At 44.1% G+C, this 21,339-nt stretch overlaps 1 protein-coding gene across 8 annotated transcripts in view; it reads right to left on the bottom strand.

Moving 5' to 3' along the window:
- Positions 1–21,339, bottom strand: part of LOC139418579 (ryanodine receptor 1-like) — a 72,702-nt gene that overhangs the window by 951 nt on the left and 50,412 nt on the right. For 3 of the 8 annotated variants that reach the window (XM_071168155.1, XM_071168157.1, XM_071168158.1), the window contains 25 exons: positions 20,615–20,714; positions 20,359–20,438; positions 20,202–20,278; positions 19,992–20,065; positions 19,438–19,455; positions 16,466–16,546; positions 16,254–16,342; positions 14,667–14,795; positions 14,310–14,414; positions 9,179–9,260; positions 7,766–9,075; positions 7,551–7,657; positions 7,222–7,387; positions 6,994–7,080; positions 4,188–4,475; positions 2,078–2,208; positions 1,921–1,963; positions 1,700–1,833; positions 1,481–1,541; positions 1,202–1,348; positions 980–1,114; positions 697–853; positions 496–560; positions 260–360; positions 120–171 (listed from right to left, as the gene is read on the bottom strand). In XM_071168155.1, the coding sequence (XP_071024256.1) occupies positions 120–171; positions 260–360; positions 496–560; positions 697–853; positions 980–1,114; positions 1,202–1,348; positions 1,481–1,541; positions 1,700–1,833; positions 1,921–1,963; positions 2,078–2,208; positions 4,188–4,475; positions 6,994–7,080; positions 7,222–7,387; positions 7,551–7,657; positions 7,766–9,075; positions 9,179–9,260; positions 14,310–14,414; positions 14,667–14,795; positions 16,254–16,342; positions 16,466–16,546; positions 19,438–19,455; positions 19,992–20,065; positions 20,202–20,278; positions 20,359–20,438; positions 20,615–20,714 (3,819 nt within the window). Of the gene's footprint in view, positions 1–119; positions 172–259; positions 361–495; positions 561–696; positions 854–979; positions 1,115–1,201; positions 1,349–1,480; positions 1,542–1,699; positions 1,834–1,920; positions 1,964–2,077; positions 2,209–4,187; positions 4,476–6,993; positions 7,081–7,221; positions 7,388–7,550; positions 7,658–7,765; positions 9,076–9,178; positions 9,261–12,341; positions 12,360–12,454; positions 13,448–14,309; positions 14,415–14,666; positions 14,796–16,253; positions 16,343–16,465; positions 16,547–19,437; positions 19,456–19,991; positions 20,066–20,201; positions 20,279–20,358; positions 20,439–20,614; positions 20,715–21,339 lie in introns of those variants that run through there. The other 5 variants (XM_071168156.1, XM_071168159.1, XM_071168161.1 and 2 more) reach the window with 3 other exon arrangements.

Genomic DNA, 21,339 nt, shown 5'->3' with positions numbered 1-21,339 from the left:
CTGGAACAGAAGAGGAACCAGGACAGAGGGAGAAAAGAAGAGACAGCCAATTGAAATGAATGGCTACAAAATGGGAGGCATTTGGTGCCACGAACACAAAGACTGACTGACAGACTCACCTGGCCAGTGTGCTCCGTCTCATCTTTGTTGATGAGGTACATTAAGAAGAACCTGCAGAGGACAGACAGACAGACAGGTCAGCGTGATGGCAGATGGTCATGGACACACACTGTTGACTGATTACAGGGAGAACACGTACATGTAGTTGGCCAAGTTGTGTTCCTCCAGGGTGTGGGTCTCGAAGCCGTGCGGCGTCGTATCAAAGTAGTCGCTTCCAATTCCACAGATGAAGCACTTGGTCTACAATAATCAAATTAAACAGAAACAGTAGGCAAGATGGTGGTATGTGCCCAACTATGTGACTGACTTAAACTCACCTAAAACTGATCAACGCCAAAGATACAATAACATTTTAAATAAAAAAAAGATCTGTACCTCCATGTCTTCCTTAACCTGCTCTTGTTGGTCTCGGAGCTCTCCGAAGGCGTCAATGATCAGACCTGTAGGAAACACACAAACTCACATCCCTTACAGTCGAATGACATTATGACTAGCTATCCGAGATTGCCATTAGCTTGAGGTACTGTACAGTGGTGGAGTAGTGTTTTGGAATGCATAAGAGGGACGGTGCCTTACCCTGAATGATGGCCAACAGTATGACAATGACAAAGAAGAAGAAGGTGATGTCAAAGACCACCCGGTAGAGCTCGTACACGTCTCCCGCTGGGTCCTCGATCTCGTCCCCTATGCCACCGCCAGCACGCACTCCCACGTACATGTGGAAGAGGTAGCACTGACACAAGTGGAGGGAAGAGAGCACATTGAATACAGAGAAGTAGTAAGTAAACTCAAACATACTGTACGACTATAGAGTATATGGTACAGCATAGAGCTGGCAGGAAACATAGCACCGACTCACAGTCATCATGTCGTCACATTTCATATCCGGCTCATCCTCATCTTCACTCTTGTTGTAAAACTTGCGGAAGAAGATAAAGGCCACTACAGTGTAGAGATACACCACCACTGCCAACAAGCCCAATGTCATCATGAGCTAGGAGGGAGACAGGGAATGAGTCGTATCAGCAGCACATTCACTGACAAACGGAGGCTGGAAGGGTGTTACTGTTCAGCTCCCTACCTGTTTCCCATTGTGGGTGACAGAGGACAGGATAGTACGCAGATCCTTCACACCGATGGCTATGTCCAGCAAGTGACAGGCATAGAAGAAGTTGTTATAATGTCCAAGCAAGGACATGATCGTGTACCAACACAGATAGAGAAAAGTCTGGGGGGAAGAGATTGAAATAGTCATATAAAGCTTGTCTTCAACCTACAGTATGACAATGAACAATTGTTTATAACCAATACATCTACGGCACAAATATAGAAAATACTATTCATCTTTGATCCCTCTTACCCCGTCTGTGAACACAACTCCACATTTCCAGATCTGGTACTTAAAGTCAATAGATGTACACCTGAAAAGTATAGGATTGGATTTCAATGACAAAATGTTCTAGTATTTATGTAGCTAGTAGGGTTAACAATATACCGTTCATTTAAGTGGCTCAAAAACCCCATGAAAAGCTCCCCTATCAAGATTGGAGAAGTGTGCAATAACAGCATTGGTTAATACCAGGCCAACGTGGAATTGTCTGGTTCCTCCGGCTTCTTATCAGTTTGTTGACTGACGTCCAGCGAGGCTAGATCCATGCCTAAGAGCTCTGCGATCCTCTCTCTGCCGTAAATGTCTCCATACTTATCCAGGACCTGGCCACACAGACATACAACATGGGCCATTCCATCCAGAGACCAACTTCATCCCTTCAGAGCCTCCAAGACCAAAAAGCGTCTTACCTTTCGCTTCACAAACTTGTCCCAGTAGTTGTTTGGGAAAGAACTGTGAATAGAAATGTGGAAAGATGTGCATCATTTAAGCTGTAATTCCTCACACTTTCTGAAAGGAGATGATATAATATCATTGGTAGAGGTGGACTTCTAGGAGCTTGCTTACGGTGTGTTGAGGACCAGTCTGTCCCATTGGCCTTTGATGTCATCATCCTCAGGCTGCTCTGTGATGTAAAGACCATCAAACTCCAGCTTCCTGGCCAGCTCCTTCTCCCTCTTAAAGATCACCAGAGGGATCTGAGAGGAACGCACATTGTCTATTGTCATTCAGATGTTTATGTCCTGATAGAGATCACTCGTGTTCTTGATGAAAACTGTTATGGGGCAAAGATACACTTGATGTCTGTTGTTATTGTAGTTGTAGTAGTATGTAGTAGTAGTAGTAGTAGTAGTAGTTGGTGGTAGTAGTAGTGTGACTCGCGCAATACGGAAGCGGTCAGATGACGGGGATGCTACACTACAGGATTAGAATATGTTATGTGATTCATCCAATGGCATTGAGGAGTATACCACCTCAGTCACCAGCTTCATCAATAAGTGCATCGACGACGTCGTCCCCACAGTAACCGTACGTACATATCCCAACCAGATGCCATGGATTACAGGCAACATCCGCACCGAGCTAAAGGCTAGAGCTGCCACTTTCAAGGAGCGGGACACTAATTCAGACGCTTATAAGAATTCCCGCTATGCCCTCAGATGGACTATCACACAGGCATAGCGTCAATAAAGGACTAAGATTGAATCCTTCTACACCGTCTCTGACGCTTGTCGGATGTGGCAGAGCTAGCAAACTATTACGGACTACAAAGGGAAACAGCCGCAAGCTGCCCAGTGACGCGAGCCTACCAGACGAGCTAAATGCCCTTTATGCTCGTTTCGAGGCAAGCAACACTGAAGCATGCGGGAGAGCACCAGCTGTTCCAGACGAATGTGTGATCACACTTTCCTTTACACAGGTCAACATTCACAAGGCCGCGGGGCCAGACGGATTATCAGGGTGTGTACTCAGAGCACTCGCGGACCAACTGGCAAGTGTCTACACTAATATTTTCAACCTCTCCCTGAATAAGTATGTAATGCCTACATGTTTCAAGCAGACCACCATAGTCCCTGTGCCCAAGAACGCAAAGGTACCTGCCTAAATGACTACCACCCCGTAGCACTCACGTCGATAGCCATGTAGTGCTTTGAAAGGCTGGTCATGGCTCACATCAACACCATCATCCCGGAAACTCTAGACCCACTCCAATTCGCATACCGCCTCAACAGATCCACAGATGACGCATTCTCAATTGCACCCCACACTGCCCTTTCCCACCTGGACAAAAGAGACAGCCAATTGCTGTTCATTGACTACAGCTCAGAGTGCAACACCATAGTGCCCACACAGCTCATCAATAAGCTAAGGACCCTAGGACTAAACACCTCCCTCTGCAACTGGATCCTGGACTTCCTGACAGGCTGCCCCCAGGTGGTAAGGGTAGACAACAACAATCTGCCACCCTAGTCATAGACTGTTCTCTCTGCTACCACACGGCAAGCGGTAACGGAGCGCCAAGTCTAGGTCCAAGAGGCTTCTAAACAGCTTCTACCTCCAAACCATAAGACTCCTGAACATCTAATCAAATGGCTACTCAGACTATTTTTATTGCCTCCCCCACGTCTCCCCCTCTTTTACACCGCTGCTACTCTTGTTATCATCTATGCATAGTCACTTTAATAACTTTACCTACATGTACATATTACCTCAACTAACTGGTGCCCCCGCACATTGACTCTGTACCGGTACCCCCCTGTATATAGTCTCGCTATTGTTATTTTACTGTTGCTCTTTAATTACTTGTTACTTTTATTTCTTATTTTTATCCGTATTTTTTAAATTGCATTGTTGGTTAGGGGCTCGTAAAGTAAGCATTTCACTGCAAGGTCTACTACACCTGTTGTATTCGGAGCATGTGACTAATACAGTTTGGTTTGATTAGTATGTAGTAGTAGTAGAAGTAGTAATACAGTAGAGGCTGATGAGGGGAGGATGGCTCATAATAATTGCTGGAATGGAGTAAATGGAATGGTATGTTTGATACTCAGCGGCCTCCACTGTAGTAGTAGTATATGTATGTATGTATGAATGTATGTATGTATGTATGTATGTATGTATGTATGTATGTATGTATGGATGGTAGTAGTAGTATCTACTATTGCATGAACCTCACCTTTAGACAGTTATAGCCGATGATGCAGAGGAAGGCGATGACTGTGTGCAAGGCGGCCAGGAATGTGAGGGTGGGCTGCATGTAGCCAGTGCTCTCCTCCAAGAAGAAGTAGACTGGGCCCTCCTCCTCCTCCTCCTCGTCTCCTCCTTCATCCCCACCAGATCCCTCCATCTCTTCTGCTGAGCCCTCAAACAGCCCACTGCCCTCAAACAGCGCCCCCACCCCCGAGCCCTCAAACATGCCAGAGCCCTCCACCTCATCACCTTCTCCAGGGGGGCTGTCCGACACCTGAACAATGGACACAGGCAGAGACACAACACAGATGCATTTGAACATTTAACACTTGACGTGTTATGCAGGGATGAGGTCAATTTCAATTGAAGGCAGTCAATTCTGGAAGTTCTTTGAATTTAAAAATCTAAAACCCTGGCTATCTGTAATGTTTAGGTCAGAACACTATACAACCACATGTCACTTCCCACCTGGAGAGGGTATCACACATAAAACAAATCAAATGATGGTCAGATACACTACATGACCAAAAGTATGTCGACACCTGCTCGTCAAACATCTCATTCCAAAATCATGGTCATTAATATGGGGTTTTCTCCATTTTACTGCTATAACAGCCTCCACTAGATGTTGGAACATTGCTGCGGCCGGGGACTTGCTTCCATTCAGCAATGAGCATTAGTGAGGTCAGGCACGGATGTTGGGCGATTAGGCCTGGCTCGCAGTCGGCGTTCCAATTCATCCCAAAGGTGTTCGATGGGGTTGAGGTCAGGCACAGATGTTGGGCGATTAGGCCTGGCTCGCAGTCGGCGTTCCAATTCATCCCAAAGGTGTTCGATGGGGTTGAGGTCAGGCACGGATGTTGGGCGATTAGGCCTGGCTCGCAGTCGGCGTTCCAATTCATCCCAAAGGTGTTCGATGGGGTTGAGGTCAGGCACGGATGTTGGGCGATTAGGCCTGGCTCGCAGTCGGCGTTCCAATTCATCCCAAAGGTGTTTGATGGGGTTGAGGTCAGGCACGGATGTTGGGCGATTAGGCCTGGCTCGCAGTCGGCGTTCCAATTCATCCCAAAGGTGTTCGATGGGGTTGAGGTCAGGCACGGATGTTGGGCGATTAGGCCTGGCTCGCAGTCGGCGTTCCAATTCATCCCAAAGGTGTTTGATGGGGTTGAGGTCAGGCACGGATGTTGGGCGATTAGGCCTGGCTTGCAGTCGGCGTTCCAATTCATCCCAAAGGTGTTCGATGGGGTTGAGGTCAGGCACGGATGTTGGGCGATTAGGCCTGGCTCGCAGTCGGCGTTCCAATTCATCCCAAAGGTGTTCGATGGGGTTGAGGTCAGGCACGGATGTTGGGCGATTAGGCCTGGCTCGCAGTCGGCGTTCCAATTCATCCCAAAGGTGTTCGATGGGGTTGAGGTCAGGCACGGATGTTGGGCGATTAGGCCTGGCTCGCAGTCGGCGTTCCAATTCATCCCAAAGGTGTTCGATGGGGTTGAGGTCAAGCACGGATGTTGGGCGATTAGGCCTGGCTCGCAGTCGGCGTTCCAATTCATCCCAAAGGTGTTAGATGGGGTTGAGGTCAGGCACGGATGTTGGGCGATTAGGCCTGGCTCGCAGTCGGCGTTCCAATTCATCCCAAAGGTGTTTGATGGGGTTGAGGTCAGGCACGGATGTTGGGCGATTAGGCCTGGCTCGCAGTCGGCGTTCCAATTCATCTCAAAGGTGTTTGATGGGGTTGAGGTCAGGCACTGATGTTGGGCGATTAGGCCTGGCTCGCAGTCGGCGTTCCAATTCATCCCAAAGGTGTTCGGTGGGGTTGAGGTCAGGCACGGATGTTGGGTGATTAGGCCTGGCTCGCAGTCGGCGTTCCAATTCATCCCAAAGGTGTTCGATGGGGTTGAGGTCAGGCACGGATGTTGGGCAATTAGGCCTGGCTCACAGTCGGCGTTCCAATTCATCCCAAAGGTGTTCGATGGGGTTGAGGTCAGGGTTCTGTGCAGGCCAGTCAAGTTCTTCCACACCAATCTCCACAAACCATTTATGTACGGACCTCGCTTTGTGCACGGGGGCATTGTCATGTTGAAACTGGAAAAGGCCTTCCCCAAACTGCTGCCACAAAGTTGGAAGCACAGAATCGTCTAGAATGTCATTGTATGCTGTAGCGTAAAGATTTAACTTCACTGGAGCTAAGTGACCTGAACCATGAAAAACAGCCCCAGACCATTATTTCTCCTCCATAAAACTTCACAGTTGACACTATGTATTGAGGCAGGTAGCGTTCTCCTGGCATCCGCCAAACCCTGATTCGTCCGTCGGACTTCCAGATGGTGAAGCGTGATTCATCACTCCAGGGAACACGTTTCCACTGCTCCAGAGTCCAATGGTGGCCAGCTTTACACCACTCCAGTTTGGCATTGCGCATGGTGATCTTAGGCTTGTGTGCGGCTGCTCGGCCATGGAAAACCATTTCACGAAGCTCCCGATGAACAGTTCTTGTGCTGACGTTGCTTCCAGAGGCAGTTTGGAACTCGTTAGTGGGTGTTACGACTGAGGACAGATTTTTACACTCTACGCACTTCAGCACTCGGTGGTCCCGCTGTGAGCTTCAAATCAAATGGTAGGCTTGTGTAGCCTACTGTACCATGTTTCCACTTCACAATAACAGCACTTATAGTTGACCGGGGTAGCTATAGCAGGAATGGAAATTTCTCAAGGGGTGTCCACATTCTTTTGCATATATTGTGTATTTCAAGTGACAGCTATTTTTTATATATAACCTGTAAGAATTTGTTCACCTTGTAGAAGAGTAGAATGAAGTTTAGAGCAAATGCAATGAACAGTGCCAGAAAACGCAGATTGTAAAAGTTCCGAGAGAGGTAGTTCTGGGAAAGAAAGAGACAAAACGTTGTATTAAACCGCAGGTGGTACAGGTGGTACAGAGGAATTGACAGTATCCAAATTGCCACATCAGCAAGTCACAAAAACTATTAGAGGAAATCAATTATTGAATTGCCATGTCTAACCAAGAATTTGTTTCTTTGGATGTCCAGCTCAGTCCAGAGTTGGAACCCTTGCTCCCTGTGTTGTTTCTTAGTTTTCTTATCCTTGGCCTTCTTTTCCTTCGGTTCCTCCTGTTTCTCCTCCTCTTTGGTCTCAGCTTCTTTCTCAGCCTTCTCTCCATTTTCGGTGCTGAAAATTAAGTAAATGGGGTGTTTGGTTTATAGCACGTTCCAACAAACACCAAAAGATGAACGCATGTACAGTATTGGTTAATAAAGGGGGATGGGAGAGTGTAGGGAGGCAGGACAGGTTTATCTACTGTACATGAAGGAAGATGGCCTGAGGTACTCACTCTGCCTTCTCAGGCTCTGGAGGGGGCTCCTCTATGGCAGGAGCAGGAGCAGGAGCAGGTTCAGCAGCTTGGCCATCAGCAGCTGCAGCAGCACCCTCCTCTGGTTGCTGCAAACCACAAGAAAAGCTAATTAGTATAAGTAATGTAGACATACTTTACTGGAAAGCTCACAATGCACTTTTTAGTCTCTGCATTAAATAGGAAAGGTGCCTCACCTGTTTCCTCCTGGTCAAAGGAGTACCCTCAGGAGTAGGAGGCTCAACAGTGGCCTCAATTCCCATGTCACCAAGTCCTCCTGGAGCATCAATGCGTGGAGGCCCCCCACCTTCCTTGTCTTGTTTGTCCTCCTCCTCCTCCTCTCCACCACCTGTGTCCATTTGGTCAGTCACCCCTCCTGCCTCCTGCTCCTCCCCAGTCCTAGGCTCCCCTGGCAGGTCCCCGTGCACCTCGTCCTGGGTCGGGTCGGGCATACTGGCCAAGATCTCTGTCACTGTGATGTTCTTGGCTCCCTCCACCAGGCCTCCTCCAAAGAGAGTTTGCCAAATGAGCAGGAAGAAGCCCTTACATACACTGTAGATGAAGTGCAGGATGCCAATGAGGATAGTCCAGAAGAAGGTGGCCAGACCCACCACTATCTGCTTGATGGTCATCTTCCTCACCCTGCGGTACTGCCTGCGCAGGTTACGGAAGGTGAAGATACTCAGGAAGTTTAATAAGCTATTGATGAAGTCTGCAAAGGCAGAGCTGGACTCTGGCTCTCCTTCCTCTCCATTGCCCTCTTCATCTCCCCCTCCACCTCCTCCTGCCTCAGCTCCTCCTTCAGCCGGCTCATCATCATCCTCCTCCTCCTTCTCTTCCTCCTGCTCTGAGATCTGGGAGGCGATGTTCATCTCAAAGATGGTGTCCTCGCAGAAGTTGACAAACATCTCCATCTTCTCCGACTCGCCCCCCTCATTGACAACATCAAAGATGAACTGTCGTTTAGACTCTCTGACCTGAGGCATCTCCCACTGTGTGCGGTTGACCTCGGTGATCTCAAAGTAAATACGCTCTATCTTCCTGCTGGCACCCATGATCTCAATACGGCCCAGGAAGGGGCGGAAGTAGTTGAGTACACTCTCTGCCTGCTCTAAGAAGTTCTTCAGCCTGAGGTCATGAGGGACATGTTCAGACAGGTTGGTCAGCAACACTGCAATGTTAAATCCAATGTCTTTAGCTGGCTCCTGGAAGCGGTCGGCAAACTCCTCAAAGTTGATCATGTCATTCTCATCGGCCTCTGAGCAGGACAACAGGAATTGGATCTCAGAGGGAGAGTACTGTTTCTGGCTGTCCATTGCCTTCTGAAAGTCCTTCTTAGAGATCAACCCTCGGGGGTCGGTCACGTAATCACGGAAGGCGTCCGACGCCACAATGTCCTTCAGTTTGAGAAACATGTCAAAGAATTTGAGGATCATCTCCACGTTGCTGGACGACTCCACCAGCATGTCCACCATCTGACGGGCAATGGTGCCGTTCACCACATTACCTGAAACATGGCATAAAATGGAGGCAAATGATAAAGAAGGTGAGAGAAATGAAAGAGAAAGGGCAGAAACAGCAGAAAGATTGTCATAAAAATTCATTTTTACCCTCAAGTAGAGAGAGCAGCATAACCACCATGTCCTTTTGGAGGTCCAGTAGCTCCTTCAGCAGGCCAATCTGGCTGGAATCCTATGAGACAGTACAAACACATACAGTGCCTTCAGAAAGTATTCACACCCCTTGACTTTTTTTGTTGCGTTACATAGTGGGATTAAAATTGATTTAATTGTCTTTTTTGGTCAATGCTCTTCACAAAATACTCTGTAATGTCAAAGTGGAAGGACATTTACTTTAAATTGCAATATATATATATATATATATATATATATATATATATATATATATATATATATATAAAAAGTTTAACACTAATATATCTTGATTAAATAAGTATTCAACCCCAAGTCAATACATGTTGGAATCACCTTTGGCAGCGATTAAAGCTGTGAGTCTTGCTGGGAGCTTTCCACACCTGGATTGTGCAATTATTCTTTAAGAAATTATTCAAGCTCTGTCAAATTGGTTGTTGATCATTGCTAGACAATCATTTTCAGGTCTTGCCATAATTATTCAAACAGAATCAAGTCAAACTGTAACTCGGCTACTCAGGAAAATTCACTGTCTTCTTGGTAAGTAACTGCAGTGTAGATTTGGCCTTGTGTTCTGGTTATTGTCCTGCTGAAAGGTGAATTCATTTCCCAGTATCTGGTGGAAAGAAGACTGAACCAGGTTTTCCTCTAGGATTTTGCCTGTGCTTAGCTCCATTCTGTTTATTTTTTATCCTGAAAAACTCACCAGTCCTTAACAATTGCAAGCATACCCATAACATGCTGCAGCTACCACTATGCTTGAAAATATGGCGAGTGCACTCAGTGCCCCAAACATAACACTTTGTTTTCAGGATGAAAAGTTAATTGCTTTGCCACATTTTTTGCACAATTACTTTAGTGCCTTGTTGTAAACAGGATTTTGGAATATTTTTGTTCTGTAAAGGCTCACCTTCTTTTCACTCTGTCAATTAGGTTAGTATTGTGGAATAACTACAATGTTTATTCATCCGGTTACCTCCTATCACAGCCATTCAATTCTGTAACTATTTTAAAGTCACCATTGGCCTCATGATGAAATCCCTGAGCAGTTTCCTTCTTCTCGGGCAACTGAGTTTGGAAGGAAGCATTTGTGGTGACTGGGTGTATTACACTATCCAAAGTGTAAATAATAACTTCACCATGCTCAAAATGATATTTAAATGTCTGCTTCTTTGTGGGGCATTGGAAAACCTCCTTGACCTTTGTCATTGAATCTGTGTTTGAAATTCACTGCTCGACTGAGGGACCTTATAGATAATTGTATACGTGGGGTACAGAGATGAGGTAGTCATTAAACAAATGATGTTAAACACTATTATTGCACACAGAGTAAGTCCATGCAACTTATGTGGCTTGTTAAAACCTCTTAAGGATTAGCCCCTTTTTTCAATTTCCATCTAAAATGACATACCCAAATCTGCCTGTAGCTCAGGCCCTGAAGCAAGGATATGCATATTCTTGGTACTATTTGAAAGGAAACACTTTGAAGTTTATGGAAATGTGAAAGGAATGTAGTAGAATATAACACACTAGATCTGGTAAAAGATAACACAAAGAAAAAAAACGTTATTTTGTATTTTCTTTGTACCATCTTTGAAATGCAAGAGAACAGCCATAATGTATTATTTCAGCACTGTATGTGCAAAGATTTAGACTGATCCAGTGAACCAATGCATTTCTGTTCAAAATGTTGTATCAAGACTGCCCAAATGTGCCTAATTTGTTTATTAATAACTTTTCATGTTCAAAATTGTTCACTCTCCTCAAACAAAATAGCATGGTATTCTTTCACTGTAATAGCTACTGTAAATTGGACAGTGCAGTTAGATTAACAAGAATTTAAGCTTTCTGCCAATATCAGATATGTCTATGTCCTGGGAAATGTTCTTGTTACTTTCAACCTCATGCTAATCGAATTAGCCTACGTTAGCTCAACCGTCCCATGGAAGGGACACCGATCCCGAAGTTAAGCACATTTTTATTCCTCAACTTATTTAGGCTTGCCATAACAAAGGGCTTGAATACTTATTGACTGAAGACATTTCAGCTTTTCATTTTTCATTTGTAAACATAAAAAAATACTTTGACATTGTGGGGCATTGTGTGTAGGCCAGTTACAAAACATCTAAATGTAATAAACTTTAAATTCAGGCTTTAACACAACAAAATGTGGAAAAAGTCAAGGGGTGCAAATACTTCTTCAAGACACTGTGCAGAACATTTTAGGCCTGTAGACTTATAATGATAATGAAGATAATTCTTATGCCAATGGAATCTAGAAGTATTCATGCAGTATGACAGTAGTGGGATGGCCTGAACCCATATGGTTTGGATTTCAGTGCAAACACCTTTCATTAAGGAGTATTCAATGAGTTCACCAGCACAATGAGTCTCCAAATCTAAAATGTCCTTTCCCACCGACTATGTGCTCCACTACTCCTGAGAGTCATGCTATATCTTCTTTGATAAATTCACCCACAGTGGTTAAATAACTACTCCTCTACGTCATCTGGGGTCTGCGCTGAAAATACACGTAACTGCCAAAATAAAGGAAACACTTGACGAAATGAGGGATACAAAGTATATTGAAAGCAGGTGCTTCCACACAGGTGTGGTTTCTGAGTTAAAACAAATAAAACATCCCATCATGCTTAGGGTCCTGTATAAAAATGCCCAGTTGCCCATTGATTTGGCTACCATGGCAGAAGAGATCTCAGTGACTTTGAAAGAGGGGTCTCACAGGAGTATAGGGGGTTTAAATCGTGTGTGTCTCAGTCACCAGATCTCAACCCAATTGAACACTTATGGGAGATTCAGGAGCGGTGCCTGAGACAGCGTTTTCTACCACCATCAACACCAAATGTTGGAATTTATCATGGAATGAATGGTGTCACGTCGCTCTGATAGAGTTCCAGAAATGTATGCGAAAGGCGCATTGAAGCTGTTCTGGCGGCCAACGCCCTTTAAAGACACTTAATGTTGGTGTTTCCTTTATTTCTGGCAGTTACCTCTATATGTACTCCAAGAAATACATTATGAACTAGTACGAAACGGCCATTAGAGTAAATGTCTCCATGTTAAGACATAAGAGGCTGAAGGTTAAAGGGATATATCACCTTACCCTGAAGATGATCCTTTGCTTGCATTTTATTTGAGACACACATTTAAAATATTTACAATTATATTTTAATATTAACAATAATATTAACAATTAACAAATCAGGAGAAAAAAAGAAAAAATGTACCACACACACATCAAGTTACATTTGACATGTACGGAACTTACAATTCAAGAGAACCTGTATGTTCACTTGTTTTTTTTTGGGCCAACAACATTAGTTGAAAAACTATTAAAAAGTGAAAAAGAATATTAATTGAACACAGAAAGACTAGAGAGTAGCATGCAACTCCGACTTTATGCCGGGGCAAAGTTAGAATTAGTCAGAAAGCATCAGGTCAGAAGTGAACAGTATACAGCCAACCATCCATTACTGTGTATCGAGGTCATCCAAGACATAAATGAGGTCACACAGAGGGGCAGATTAATACAGTGTATGCTCCATCAGGGATTGTTAAAGGGCTGTCTCTTTTCTCAGTTAGCTTTACATTCACCTGCTTTAAAGCCTTTCATGTTACTATGCCTAATGCAGACCGTTAAAGGGGCAAGCAGCAGTTGCTACATCCATTTTATTTAAATGAATCATGTAAATGTAAACAAAAACATGGTGAAACCTGTAATTTTGATATAATGTATGGTCAATCCTTGCATCCATAGCTCGGTCTATGAATTTGAGAGTGGTTGCATTTCTCCAGCCCCTTCCCTCAGCTTTTTACCCGAAACGGGGCAGGGAAAACGCTTTGTTATGGATTCTACTGCTGATTGCCACTTTAATAAAGAAGTTGAGTAAAGTCTGGAATGAGAATCCAATATACAGCAGGTAGGTTAGTAATGTAATTTTATAAAGCACTTTGCGTTAACCAAATAAAGCAATGTGGACCTCTGCCTTTTATTGTCACAGTAGGTTGTTTTCAGTTGTTTTAATTGTTTTGGATGTTGCATTACAAAAACAATGAGTACTTTTCTAGTTCTTATTCCAGCTTTAAAGGCAGGTGAGTATAAAACAAACCGGGGAAAAAAAGGAAACCAGGGATGAATCAGGAAAAAAAAAACTGGTAAACACTCAATCACGTCAATGATAGATAAATAAAATGAATACATACTTTACCCTGCATAGACCATGTGAAAGACAGTTTACATAATCATTATCTCATACGATTTTGTAAGCAGAGTAAGAACGCAAAGACAGTGCTACATTTCAAAGTACTTTGGTTTTTCCTGTGAAACTTCTATCAAGGTGTTATGTACTAACATGACATCACTAATATACGTAACGCTAAGTACTTTACATATACTTCACCAATCTGCTAACTACGATACAAATATGGTGTTCATTTCTTCAATTACCACTGCCATAGTCATATAGGTGGGATGTCTGCAAGCCAGTGCATTTGAGTGAATGTCAGGTAAAAAGAGAGCATGAGGAGATCTCTGTGAGGAGGGGGGGGGGAGTAAGAGCGGACACTTTGATGTAGCAGAAGTTTTAGCATCACACTAATATTTAGTTCACCATTCCAGATTCAGTTTCTACAAACTACTTCTACCGTAAATATATATATATATTTTTTTTTAGAAATGACAGACTCAAACAATGCAATAAAATAATTCAAGTTGTGTACTTGAAAAGTGTTTGTCAAGTGCAAAGTTGGCAGTCAAGTGTAAGTTCATAACAAATGTTCACCCCTGCAATGGTAACACAGATCACTTTTGATTGTGAAACCACAATCTTGTAGGTGCATTTGCAAGCTGATCGTGTATGTTGTGCACAGCAAGCAGTGTATACTAGCTACACACAGGTTTGCACGAGAACATATCAGATACATGTGTGTGATATTTCAACTGTGTCATTTCCTCATGCACAACAAATCAATGTTCGCTTAAGGTTGATCATTTGTGGTTTCTAAATGCTGCTGGCGGTGTTTTGTATGGTGAGAGATGGGTACAGTATGTGTTGAGGTAGGCAGCTTGTACCTGTGCCAGCTTCATCATCATGTGGGCAAAGACGTGGAGGAAGCCCACCACTGCATCCCACAGCCTGCTGTGGGTCAAGGACTGCTGGTTGCCTGTACATGGACCCTGAGGGGTGGGGGGCACCAGGTACAGTCACACACATAGTTTTGGAATTGTTAGTTAGATTACTTGTTATTACTGCATTGTCGGAACTAGAAGCACAAGCATTTCGCTACACTCGCATTAACATCTGCTAACCATGTGTATGTGACAAATAAAATTTTATTTGATTTGATTTGATTTGATTTGATTTGACATACCATACCCAGTAACATCCAGTCATCTACATGCTGTACAGATGAATGGGTTTATACTCACCTGGATGTACTCAGTCAGACTGTTGAAGATCTGTTTAGCCACTGTCATGGCCTTGGAGAAGTTCTTCTTGCCTGGCTCATCAATGATATCTTTCCCAGAGTAATACCAGTAGAAATCACTGATTGACTCCTTGAGAGAGTAGAGAGAGAGAAAGAGAAGAGAGAAGAGAGAGGAGAAGCAAAGAGCGAGAGGAGAAGCGGAGAGAGCGAGAGGAGAAGCGGAGAGAGAGAGAGAGAGAGAGAGTGAGTGTGTGAAAAATGTGCAAGGTGAAAGGGATAACAGGACACCTCTTTAACAGGTACAGTGCCTTGCGAAAGTATTCGGCCCCCTTGAACTTTGCGACCTTTTGCCACATTTCAGGCTTCAAACATAAAGATATAACACTGTATTTTTTGTGAAGAATCAACAACAAGTGGGACACAATCATGAAGTGGAACGACATTTATTGGATATTTCAAACTTTTTTAACAAATCAAAAACTGAAAAATTGGGCGTGCAAAATTATTCAGCCCCCTTAAGTTAATACTTTGTAGCGCCACCTTTTGCTGCGATTACAGCTGTAAGTCGCTTGGGGTATGTCTCTATCAGTTTTGCACATCGAGAGACTGAATTTTTTTCCCATTCCTCCTTGCAAAACAGCTCAAGCTCAGTGAGGTTGGATGGAGAGCATTTGTGAACAGCAGTTTTCAGTTCTTTCCACAGATTCTCGATTGGATTCAGGTCTGGACTTTGACTTGGCCATTCTAACACCTGGATATGTTTATTTTTGAACCATTCCATTGTAGATTTTGCTTTATGTTTTGGATCATTGTCTTGTTGGAAGACAAATCTCCGTCCCAGTCTCAGGTCTTTTGCAGACTCCATCAGGTTTTCTTCCAGAATGGTCCTGTATTTGGCTCCATCCATCTTCCCATCAATTTTAACCATCTTCCCTGTCCCTGCTGAAGAAAAGCAGGCCCAAACCATGATGCTGCCACCACCATGTTTGACAGTGGGGATGGTGTGTTCAGGGTGATGAGCTGTGTTGCTTTTATGCCAAACATAACGTTTTGCATTATTGCTAAAAAGTTCAATTTTGGTTTCATCTGACCAGAGCACCTTCTTCCACATGTTTGGTGTGTCTCCCAGGTGGCTTGTGGCAAACTTTAAACAACACTTTTTATGGATATCTTTAAGAAATGCTTTTAACGGACCTCTGAGACTATCACAGTGCAGGTGCATTTATACGGAGACTTGATTACACACAGGTGGATTGTATTTATCATCATTAGTCATTTAGGTCAACATTGGATCATTCAGAGATCCTCACTGAACTTCTGGAGAGAGTTTGCTGCACTGAAAGTAAAGGGGCTGAATAATTTTGCACGCCCAATTTTTCAGTTTTTGATTTGTTAAAAAAGTTTGAAATATCCAATAAATGTCGTTCCACTTCATGATTGTGTCCCACTTGTTGTTGATTCTTCACAAAAAAATACAGTTTTATATCTTTATGTTTGAAGCCTGAAATGTGGCAAAAGGTCGCAAAGTTCAAGGGGGCCGAATACTTTCGCAAGGCACTGTATGTGTTAATAGTCAGAGTCCCAGTACCTGCAGTCGGAGGAGGTAATCCACAGTGCAGATGATGATGTTTATAGTGGTGGTGCTGCCTGTCTGTGTCCGCAAGTAGTTCTGGAAATCTGAGACAAAACACACAGTAAGAGTCCACTCAAAGACATTACAGCGAGTCATGATTCAAGTCCTGATTCAATGATAAATCTGTCGTTCCTTAACTAGAACACCATTGTCATAATTCCTCTCACCGTTATTGTGGCCCTCACAGAGCAGCTGCAACATGCGGAACAGATCACAGGTGAACTCATCATCCGCCATGACTTTCTCACCTGGGAGGGGGAGAGACAAAGGGACAGAGCATCAGACTAGTTCTAGGAATACTGGAAGTCTTTAAAGGGGGGGGGGGGGTTCAGTCAGGCTGCCTCTATTTGTATGCGGTGTAGGCTGGAGGCTAACTAGACAATTTGCGCCATTCATCGGAGTGTTAGCCTGTGCGCGCCATGGTCAGCAGCACACAAGCTTGCAGCAATAAGATGAGTGTGATGATCATTGCACAGCTCTCCATCACGTCTGGGTAATCGCATTTGTAAGAGCTGCAGTGACCTCCTTACAGACCGTCCATCTTCCTGATCCCCGTGGCAACATAGACGAACAACCGTTTTAGTTGGATACCGGGGTTGCTCGCTGTGTGACTACAAAACAGGAAACCTCAAACACTTGCTGGAATCCCGGCCAAGAGGTTGACGTGTAAAAAGCACATTCACAGCAACAAGCAACGATAAGAACTTCTGCACTTTTATACACATAATCAAACACCATTAGCGTCACATACATAAAACACGTACAGAAACAGTTGTCCATAAACACGGAAAAACACAGTATACTATACAGTGGGGCAAAAAAGTATTTAGTCAGCCACCAATTGTGCAAGTTCTCCCACTTAAAAAGATGAGAGAGGCCTGTAATTTTCATCATAGGTACACTTCAACTATGACAGACAAAATGAGAAAGAAAATCCAGAAAATCACATTGTAGGATTTTTAATGAATTTATTTGCAAATTATGGTGGAAAATAAGTATTTGGTCACCTACAAACAAGCAAGATTTCTGGCTCTCACAGACCTGTAACTTCTTCTTTAAGAGGCTATTCTGTCCTCCACTCGTTACCTGTATTAATGGCACCTGTTTGAACTTGTTATCAGTATAAAAGACACCTGTCCACAACCTCAAACAGTCACACTCCAAACTCCACTCTGGTGTCAAAGGACACCAGAAACAACATTGTAGACCTGCACCAGGCTGGGAAGACTGAATCTGCAATAGGTAAGCAGCTTGGTTTGAAGAAATCAACTGTGTGAGCAATTATTAGGAAATGGAAGACATACAAGACCACTGATAATCTCCCTCGATCTGGGGCTCCCCGCAAGATCTCACCCCGTGGGGTCAAAATGATCACAAGAACGGTGATCAAAAATCCCAGAACCACACGGGGGGACCTAGTGAATGACCTGCAGAGAGCTGGGACCAAAAAAGCCTACCATCAGTAACACACTATGCCGCCAGGGACTCAAATCCTGCAGTGCCAGACGTGTCCCCCTGCTTAAGCCAGTACATGTCCAGGCCAGTCTGAAGTTTGCTAGAGAGCATTTGGATGATCCAGAAGAAGATTGGGAGAATGTCATATGGTCAGATGAAACCAAAATATAACTTTTTGGTAAAAACTCAACTCGTCGTGTTTGGAGGACAAAGAATGCTGAGTTTCATCCAAAGAACATAATACCTACTGTGAAGCATGGGGGTGGAAACATCATGCTTTGGGTCTGTATTTCCGCAAAGGGACCAGGACGACTGATCCGTGTAAAGGAAAGAATGAATGGGGCCATGTATCGGGAGATTTTGAGTGAAAACCTCCTTCCATCAGCAAGGGCATTGAAGATGAAACGTGGCTGGGTCTTTCAGCATGACAATGATTCCAAACACCCCGCCCGGGCAACGAAGGAGTGGCTTCGTAAGAAGCATTTCAAGGTCCTGGAGTGGCCTAGCCAGTCTCCAGATCTCAACCCCATAGAAAATCTTTGGAGGGAGTTGAAAGTCCATGTTGCCCAGCAACAGCCCCAAAACATCACTGCTCTAGAGGAAATCTGCATGGAGGAATGGGCCAAAATACCAGCAACAGTGTGTGGAAACCTTGTGAAGACTTACAGAAAACGTTTGACCTCTGTCATTGCCAACAAAGGGTATATAACAAAGTATTGAGATAAACTTTTCTTATTGACCAAATACTTATTTTCCACCAAAATTTGCAAATAAATTCATTAAAAATCCTACAATGTGATTTTCTGGGAAAAAAAATCTAATTTTGTCTGTCATAGTTGAAGTGTACCTATGATGAAAATTACAGGCCTCTCATCTTTTTAAGTTGGAGAACTTGCACAATTGGTGGCTGACTAAATACTTTTTTGCCCCACTGTTTGCACAGTATCCACAGATAAAAGTACATGGTCACATCAACATGGATAGGTACAATGGACATCACGGTATACAGACATACAACGCAATGGAGAAGTTCACTCCCCTTCCTTAGTCAGTGCATGCAGAAACACAGAGTCATGCAGCACAGACCTGCTATACTCCTCTAACTTCCCTGAGTGTAGGTTAGGGCCAGAGTTTGGTGTTCTGTCCGAGCAAGGTAAATTCGAGGGTTGATGCCATTGCGGGGGGAGGAGGATTACAGCGTAAGTCATGTGAGCAGACACAAAGGGCTTATCGGGGAATCATGGCCAGGGACCAGGGTTAGCGAGTTAACACTAAGGGTGAATTTGAGAGATCAATGGATTGAGATATTGCGCTGATTCCGTGCTCATGAATTCTTATAAGTCGCAATAGTGGCGAGCTTCGGAGTTTCAGTAGATCTGCGGTTAGACACTCAAGGGGAAAGAATGCTTTTCAGTCACTGTCTGTTGCTAGTGCAATGACCTCTTTGAGAGTTTAATAAGTTTGCCATGTATACATAGACATGTATTTACCTGAAGAAAACAACGGCATTGGCATTACTTGACATGACTGAGAAGTTATTTCATAAACTCTTTGAGTGTGAAATTGAATAGGGGTGGGGGCGCCACAACACGAGATCATTCAAAAGAGCTGAAGGAGATGAAGAGACAGGGAAGGTGACAGGGAGAGAAAGAGAAAAAGGTAGAAAAACAGAGGTATCATTTACCCCGTTCGGACTTCATGTCTGAGGACCAGCAAAGGATGGAATGGGAGAGGGGAGGGAGGGACGCAATGATGGCAAGGTAGGGAAAGAGAGGGGTAGTGAGTTGACAGACAACAGTAGAATACTTAGGAGTTGGGAGGGGAGGTTAACAACAGTCTATAGTCAACAATTCTAATTTAGAATTAGTTTACAAGTACATTAGACTTACAAAAATATTCTACAAATAAACATTGAGTGTAAAGAACACAAAATATTAGCAGGTCAAAATACACTACTAGACAAGACACTCTGTAAATTCAAATCAACATCTGACAAAAATTACACAGTTAGATCACAACATCGAATCATTATTGGACAGCAGAGTTGATGGATGTTACTACTCGTTAACACTCGTAAGATGAGGAATGAAGTGGAGGAACTATCACTCAGTGACCATAGGCCCTGATACTGAACAAGTGTGTGTGATTGCCTGGACAGGACATGGATGCAAAGGTGGTGCAAGGTAAGGCAAAGGTGGAGAACCAGCGTCCTGTACGGTCAGAGCTTTAAACACTTACTTGTTCCCTCCTCCGACACCATACCCAGCCCCTCTGCCTTGTTCTGTCTCTCAAAGGCATTCAGGTCCAGGACACTGCCATGAAAAACCAACACTTTTCTAAGCATACATAGTCACCTTTAATCAAACTTTGTAAGCTGTTGACTCCGTTTTCCAGTATGTATGTAAGTTCTATTCTATACTTGAGTAATTCAGGGGTGAAGACAAAAACCTGCACGTCTGCATTAGAGCCTGGACACTCAAAAAGAAGCCGACGTCCTTCTTATCCTTCAGGTATTCAAGCATTTTCTGCAAACAGATAGTGAGACGAGTCAATAACGATTATAACCTCAGGTCAGATGGCCAGAGCCCACTGGGGTGACACTAACCTGTTGAACCTCAACGTTACCACCGTTTAGGATGGAGATGCCCAGTTTAAGAGTGGAGGACACCATGCAGCCAGTCTCACCTAGATGGAGCAAAAAGTACTCTTTACCATTCTAGATGACGGGTATAAATAGTCTTCGTAATGTGTCGACCATGACAGGCATCCTTCAAATACGCGCACCATGACTGAGAGACGTTGACTTGTAGGGCTAGCCTGTAGGGAGCGTGCATGATGTACTGTACAGGCCGGGGAAGTACCTTTGCAAGCGCTGATCATCTGCAGCACCATCTCAGCCGCCCCACGGTTGTGGAGACGGGACTGCTGGTATAGGAGCCTCTGTTTCTCCATCTCTTTTTCCTGCGATAAGAGACACAGATGCTGTGACTGTGTCCTGGTGGTCACGCATCCCACCCCGCAGTCACTCTGCATTCACACAGCTAGTTCCTAGCTGGCTAGACGTTCTCCCTAACCTCCACGGACTTACAGCCGTAAATGTTTTAATAGTGCAGGCCTATAGTTGTACATGCTACATGTCACAGGCGGCTGGTGGCACCTTCATTGGGGAGGACGGGCTCAACGGAATGGCTGGAATGGAATAAATGGAACGGTATCAAACACATAGTTTCCATGTCATTATTATGAGCCGTCCTCCCCTCACCAGCATCCTGTGCTACATACTGTGTCTGTCTACAGTTGATATGGTTTCTCATTCTCAGTCTCTGTCTCTATTTCTTTGTCATTTTCCTCTCATTGTGTGGAAAAAAAACGAATTCAAACCTGCATGCTTGGTGTGCTTTTTGACTCGTTTTTCCACTTTTCATTTGCTTTATATCACCTGTCTGTCTCATTCTCTCTCCCCGGTTAATTAGTCATGGAGTCGTTACACTAGTTCTTCACGTTTGCCGACTTGAGCAAACGTTCGACTACAGCAAACAGCCCCGATGGCCTTGCATAATGCAGTGGTAGCAAATGCAAAGGGACC

Source organism: Oncorhynchus clarkii, chromosome 10 (assembly GCF_045791955.1).
Source record: "Oncorhynchus clarkii lewisi isolate Uvic-CL-2024 chromosome 10, UVic_Ocla_1.0, whole genome shotgun sequence".
In the NCBI taxonomy this organism is placed as follows: domain Eukaryota; kingdom Metazoa; phylum Chordata; class Actinopteri; order Salmoniformes; family Salmonidae; genus Oncorhynchus; species Oncorhynchus clarkii.
The sequence above is the reverse complement of the archived record's forward strand: the minus strand, read 5'-3'. Positions and strand labels throughout refer to the sequence as shown.